At 33.6% G+C, this 7,824-nt stretch overlaps 1 protein-coding gene across 1 annotated transcript; it reads right to left on the minus strand.

Annotated features, from left to right (window-relative positions):
* Nucleotides 1-440: 440 nt before the first annotated feature.
* LOC115891354 lies at nt 441-2,006 on the minus strand. The gene has a single exon (XM_030911806.1). It carries the CDS (start codon nt 2,004-2,006, stop codon nt 441-443), a length of 1,566 nt encoding a protein of 521 aa, XP_030767666.1.
* Nucleotides 2,007-7,824: the final 5,818 nt, after the last annotated feature.

Below are 7,824 nucleotides of genomic sequence, written 5' to 3' on the forward strand. Positions count from 1 at the left end.
AAATTATTAGAGTAATAATCTAGAATTTATATTTCTCAGAGTTAACACTGATTAAATCTGCTAAAAATTTTCTGCCAGACTATCTGCAGACATAAATTAACCAATTCTCTCTGGACCTAGAAATTCATTATACCACCACTAGCTTTAAAATATATTAAGTTACCCCAGTTGTCATAAATTTCAATGAAATGTATAGCCAGAGGGATGAAAATGACATAAAGAATGGTATTTAACTTGCAAAAAACGTTTAACACAGTTTTTAAATTATTCATCTTGATTAAAACTTCTAAGAAATACATATTAAGGTTAAGATAGGAAGCAATGCTTCAACTTCGCCTTTTGTAATACTTATGGATTAAAATAAAGACTATTTTTTTTTGTCACGTTACACGGTAAGTAAATCTATTGTCGGCCCCAAGGGACAAGACAATAGTTTTTAGCTATCTTCTCAAGTTTAATACTTTTCTCATTATATTGCATGTTGCGAGAATAACTGACTTCTGAAGTTGTATGTAAAGATTTTGGTTAAGTTCCAGTTTTTTCAGATTGTGAAGGAGCTGCTTGGGGATTTCTCCAGTTGATCCAATCACTATAGGCACCACTGACACCTTATCTACTCCCCAGACTTCTTTCATATCCTGTGCTAGTAAGATATATTTGTCGATCTTTTCTTGATGTTTTCGGTTGACATTTGTAGGGGCAGGGACAGCGATATCAATAAGATAGATTTCTTTTTTGAGTTTGTCCAGCAGACATATGTCTGGTCTGTTGTGTTGCACTGTCCGATCTGTTAATATTTCTCTATCCCAGTATAATTTACAAGCCTCATTCTCTAGGACGTTCATTGGGACATAATTATAATATGGAATGCGCTCGTTAATGCATTTATACTTCAAACTAAGTTCTGTATGTATTATTTTTGCTACGTTGTTATGTCTGTCGGTATACTCTCTTGAAGCTAGCGTTGTACAACTACTAATAATGTGTTCTATATTCTCGTTTCCTTCTCCGCACATTCGGCATACAGTTGTTTTAATTGTGGGGTCCTTTATTATATATTTTAGGTATGATCTTGTGGCTATTACTTGGTCTTGAATTGGGCACATAAATCCCTCTGTCTCTGGGAAAATCGTTCCGTGTGTCAGCCATGCTAATGAAGCTGGCTTATGAATGCTGTCCAGATCAAGTGTATTGAGGTATCGGCCATGTAGCTCTTTTCCTTGCCACTTGCTTTTTTGCAGAGCTATTGTGTAATCAGCATCTATATCCATTTCTTTATCACTAAGATTCAGAGGCGTCAATTTTTTATCTGTTTTGCTTATGGTATCATAGAGGCTTGATGTAGATGCTATCGTATGGAAATACGTTCGTAGGTTTTTAATTTGTTTTTTATGTTGTAGTCGCAGATCCATGACGCCTCGCCCCCCTATATCTCTTGGAAGATGGAAACGTTCTTTACATGCTTTTGGATGATGGGATCGATATTTTGTATACGTGGTTCTAACAGACCTGTTTTGTTCGTCCAGTTCTGTAGGGGTCCATTTAATGATTCCAAAGCTATATGTTATCGTTGGCATTACAAATGTATTTGTAGCTTGGACTTTATTGCTTCCGCAGAGCTGGGTCTTCATGACAGCATTTAATCGGGTCTTGAATGTGTTCTTTATTTGATTTTTCATTTCACTGCCATTAATTCCCTGTGACTGTATAAACTTTAGATATTTGTATGTTTCATGTTTATCCATAGATCTCACAGTTCCTCCTCCTGATTCTTCTAGAAGGATGAAGTCATCTGACTGACACCATTTTCCTCTTTTCATATGGTTTGTTTTACATTTTTCTAGGCCAAAGTTCATTCTTATATCATTGGAAAATTCTTCAGTTGTTCTTATAAGTTTATTTAGGCCATTTTGTGTGTTGGATATCAGTTTGATATCATCCATATACATAAAGTGACTCATATTTTCTTCGGATATCTTAAATCCACTGTCCGTGTGGGTTAACATGCTGCTTAATGGATTTAATGCAATGCAGAACCAGAGGGAACTTAGTGCCTCACCCTGGAATATTCCCCGTTTAATATAAGACTATTTATTATTATTATTATTATTATTATTATATAAAAGAAATTATGAGAGACTATCTTAGAAGGCACCAATTTTTCGATTTGGACGTAGTCAAAAATTGCGTTTTGGTAAATTTGGGCATTATTTAGTACAATAATACTTAGACAGTATAGATATGTATGTATAGGTATAGTATAAACAGTATACCATGTGGTGCATCGGAACACGGGACATAGGAAATCCCATGTTAATTTTGAAAAGGTCAAATCTCCCCAGATGATAATACTTAGACAGGATAGATATGTATGTATAGGTATATTATGCAAAAGTTGTATATATATATATATATACATTTTTGAAGAGGCATTAAAGTTGTATTTTTATGTAGAAATTTGATTCATTTGGAATGGTCATTTAAAAATTATTTGCAAAAATCTACCTTCAAATTAGTAAAATTTGTAATACGGCCCAGAGAAAGCTACAATTAAAATACCAGCAGAAATGTGATAGTGTCATTGTCAAATTCGATGTCACATTTTATTTACAAAAAATTTAAGGTACCAAGTAGAGTAAATTTGTATAAAATAATTAAGATTTTCCCAACTTCTGAAAATGCTACGATGGGTAAACGACATTTTGCTGGAAATAGTATTCCTGCTGTGTTAGATATCTTCGCAGCTCAGTCTCCGGAAAGCGTATACCGAATAAGTCAACAGTTTCACAGGAGCCATGAGAACCTGTCCAACAGCAGCAATGGAGGTCATTCTAGATCTAACACCACTGCACATTGTCATTGGTAGATATGCCAATGCGACAATGATTAGAATGGTCACTAACGGAATCAGTACTGGGAGAATTGTCAGATCAGGAGCTTGGAACATCCTCAAAAAGGAAATACCACTCCTGCAACGCCCAGTGGATGATATGCCAAGAACGTACAACTTTGAGAAACATCTCAATGTAGTATTAAGCAATAAAAAGGATTGGAAGAGAGGAACGTCTACCCAGCAGTTAAAAGACCATACCATAACTTGGTATACTAATGCTTCCAAAACCAATGCGGGAACAGGGATCGGAGTATTTGGGCCGAGAACTAAATACTCCGAACCAATGGGCACCTACCCTAGCATCCTACAGGCAGAAATCTACGCTATCGAAAGATGCGTACAACTTATCTTTGATAGGAACTATCGGAAACAAGAAATAGCCATCGTATCTGATAGTCAAGCAGCATTAAAAGCGATCAATTCAGTATCAATCAATTCGAAATTGGTCAAAGAATGCATAGAGAAGCTGAATAAAGTAGACAAAGAAAACAAAATCCTCCTACTCTGGGTGCCTGCTCACCAAGGGATAGAAGGCAATGAAAAAGCAAATGATCTAGCTAGAAAAGGAGCGAACACTAACTGGACCAGAACCGTTCTGCTTTCCAAGTGGTAACCAACTCAAGGCGGAACTCAAGAACTTGGAAGACTCCATCCACAACCTGGAATGGGAATCTTACAACGGAACTCGAAGAAGTTTCTGAGGGCTTACGATCAAGAAAAATCAAAGATCTTCCTGGATTTAAGTAAGAACAATCTTCGGATTGTCACGAGGTTTTTAACAGGACACTGTCTCCTCAATGAGCACCTCAGTAGATTGAAACTAAGAAGAAACGGCGAATGCATATTCTGTGGGGAAAATGGGGAAATACCAGTAAACCTCATCACTGTGTGCGCCGAGACGACAACCATTCGTGCCATGAACTTTGGTACGACTGATATTGGAGATGGAGAACTACCCTCATAAAACCGTCCCGGATACTGGCTTTTGTCAAAGCCCTGAGACTGTATGATGAGTTATAACTCAAGAAAGGGGATCACACACATTAGATCTGTAAGGTCACAGTGATTAACCCCCCCCTCCCACTCATTCTAAATTAATTCTAAAAACAACAGTTTAAAGAATAAACCGTAAGTTTGAAACTAAAGGCTTTAAGGTAATAAGCACTTGGAAGTGTGAAGACAAAAATAATTGAACAGGACGAAAACAACAATGACTTGAATATTCTTCATGTTGATGAAAAGAAAAACATTGACTCCCGTTTATTGCGGATACAGTAGGAAAACTTAGTAGGACTTCTTCCTGTGGAACACACTCAAAAACCGTCTTTACGGGCATATCAAATACAGATATTTAGATGGACCGAAAATGACACCTCTGTGGAATTCTAAAGATTCACCTTAACAGCAGTTGTGTATTGTGAGGCGTGAATTTCACATCATTTGGGGTATTGTTTGGCTGTGAATGGGGAATTATGTAAACATTTTGTTAATGATGTATGTTTGTATGTTTGTATGTGATGTGAGCGAGGCCTGCGAGTGATCGAGTAATGAACAGCAAACAAGTCATGCGAAGAACTGCGAATGCTATTCTCAGTTCAACTGATGCTTTTCTAAATAATCATTCCAATTCAAAAAAAAATCTCAAATCACAGAAATTCTTGCAAACAAAAAAAAATGTGATATCGAATTTGATAGTGACAAAATCATATTTTTGTTGGTATTTTAATTGTAGCTTTCTTTGTGCCGTATTATAAATTTTTAATAATTTGAAGGTAGATATTTGCAAATAAATTTTAGATGCCTATTCCAAATAAAACGAAATTCTAGACGACATGCGACAGTACAACTTTAACGCCTTTTCAAAAAATATACATTTTTTGAAATTAATGTATATTTTTTTCATACATACATTTCATATGTCATACATTTTTTGCATAAAATCATCTGGGGAGATAATATTTGACTTTTTCAAAATTTACATGGGATTTCCTATCTATCGCGTTCCGATGCACCATACGGTAGATATTATATAAATATTATACAATATTAAATAAATGTATGGCTCTGCAGGAATGCAAACCATCCTTGTATCGATACTTCCACACATCTGTATAAAAACTTCGCCTAGAAAAACCTTCAATATTTTATATTCAATAAAATAAAATAACCCCGCCCCCTCAAGATATAATTTAACTTTTGCCGTATTGTTAGAGAATTTGTGTATTTTGTACAATAAACTATGCTCAAAATGAAAGCGGTCTATCAAAAACAAAAAAAAGTTACTAAGATCTGTATTGTCATTTCGATATACCATGCAGATATCTTTCATCTGATTAGCATTGGCGTAACTACAGTGGTGCCCGGGGGTGCCCCCCCCCCCCCCCCCCCCCGGTTTCACTGGGCACCCCCAGAGAATTCTTGAATTATGACTCTTGGCTACGTATTAATTTTTATTTGCTTGTAATGTAGTAAAAATTACGTTTTCTAGTTTTGTTTAGTTAATATTATTTTGTTGTGTTTAAAAAATGTGTTAATTTTTATTTTTTAGAAAAGTTGTCGGTATTTAAGTAATCTACGGGAACACGGTTTGATAACTAAGTCTATGAAACTTATTGAGAGAAATTCATGTAAACGTTTTATTCAAAAAAAAATGTGTTTTTTTTAAATTATTTTTAATTTAAAAAAAAAACCCTTAGCCCCTCCTGGGCTCAAACCCAGGCCCCCCAGGATGAATTGCTAGTTACGCTAATGCTGATTAGTATTTAATTGAAGCTTTCTTAGTTAAAGAATTTCATCTTTGAGTTAAAATATTGGTAACATTTAGTAACATATAAATTTAATCATGTTATAAAAAACTTTTAATTATAACATTATTTATATGTATTTTTAATGTGGCAAATTTGTATTTAGTTAATTGAACTGAAAATAAATTACTAAATTTTATTGGACGATATATAAACTTTAGTGTAATGATTATGGTAAACTTTACGTTGATTAAAATTAAACAGTTTTGGATAAATTAATTACTTCAGGAATTAAATATTTATTGTAGATACTAATCAGTATTTATTATTATGTCCGGAATATAACGTATAAATTAAATATAATACAAATTAGTGTATAAAGTGTAAATGTTATTTTTTTCATGAAATTTCATTATAAATTTCAACTAAAAATGGTAGATAATTATATTTAACAGTTTTTAAAACAGCAACATATTTTTTATTAACGCAAGACTGGCCATTCTTTGAATTTCATATGTCGATTCTGTGAAGTATTTAGAGGGTTGAATTCAAATTTTACGTTTTTTGGTGGGCATACGCCCAAATTACTGTTCAAATAAGTTCTATTGAGTTGTTTTAATTCGAACTTACATATAGGCACTGTCTATAACTTTGTTGAGCTTAGGCCTCTTCCGAAAATCAGTGCACCGGTTTTAAACCGGTGTTGGGCTGACACCGGTTGCCAAATATGGGCTACCGGGGCTGATCTCGATACCGGTGTTGATCCCGACACGGATGTTGATCTCGACAACAGTGTTGATCTCGATACCGGTTTTGACTACGACACCGGTTTTGATCTCGGTACTGGTTTGGTCTATGCGACACAAAGATATTTAAACTCGGGAGATACGATGATCCATTCATAAGACGCTCTAAAATTTCATCACACATTGGTTTGCTAAAATCAACGAGTGCGAGAGAGAATGGATAGAGAAGGAAACAGGGTATCGGCGCGATGGCAACAATGTAGGTGTTTCCAAAGATTAGACGTTTGAGGTCATAAATTTCCAGTGGCGTGCAGATCGACCGACAGTATTTTAAGGAAATTAAAATAATTGTTTGATAAATTAAAAAAAATTAAACTTACATATTTGACGCATTGTAAAAAATTAAGTTAGGGGAGAATAGTGAAATAAATAAAAACTGGCATAAATTTTTATTAAAAAATGGCTTTTCACATAAGAGTTACGATTTAAAAAATCAATAAGTGTTTTTTTTACTTTATTTCGTTATTAAATATCAAATTTTAGGTGTATTAATAAATGCAGTTTCAATATCTTGTTCCAAACCTTGTTATTTTGTTAATGAGACTCAACTAAACAAACTAACAAAATAAAATAATTGTTTTAAACTAGTAACATAATATTTTACCCAAAAACTAATATTTTCGAGTTCACCATATTTTTGATAAAAACATAAGAATTTTACAACTAGAATAAAAAAACAGTGAATAAAATTTAAAGTGTGCCATATAATTTTTATTAGTTTACGATTTTTCACTAATGATAGAATAAGAAATATTAAAATTCAACATTTATTTACCTTAAGTTTCTTTTTAAGGATGTTCCAAACAAAGTGGATCAGAATTCGAAATATAATATGTATCTTATATACTATTGCATATAGCAATTGTATAACATGCATTTCCATTTCAGTGTCCTGAGGAAGGAATTAATAAATTCCGAAAGCTTGACAATTAACAAAGTGTATTAATTCTATTTCAAATCTTTCCGACTGCAACCCCACTAGTTCCTAGATTTTCTTTCTCACTAGTCAGTCGATACTACTGTCTGCTTATGTGTATATCTATACAAAATTATTTGATATTATAATACATCAGAGTCATCAAAAAGTCTAGCGATAATTTTACAAAGTCATAAATAAAATAAAATGGTTATTGTTTAGTAAACGGTTCTTCCCTTGGTTTAAAAAAAAACTTTGAATCTTTTTTTAACATGATCTTTGTACCTCATGACATAACAGTCATAACTAGAATTGTTGCGCCTGCTCACAACGAATATTGTCAATAAAGCTTCAATGATCGAACAATTGCGTTTTTTAAGGAAATACTTGAGCAAAGGACAAAACTGGTATTTTAAAATTCTAAATCAGAATTAAAACTTATAAATGGTACGCTATGCACTACGA

This window comes from Sitophilus oryzae, unplaced genomic scaffold, assembly GCF_002938485.1.
Source record: "Sitophilus oryzae breed Bouriz unplaced genomic scaffold, Soryzae_2.0 scaffold_1179_pilon_pilon, whole genome shotgun sequence".
Taxonomy (NCBI): domain Eukaryota; kingdom Metazoa; phylum Arthropoda; class Insecta; order Coleoptera; family Curculionidae; genus Sitophilus; species Sitophilus oryzae.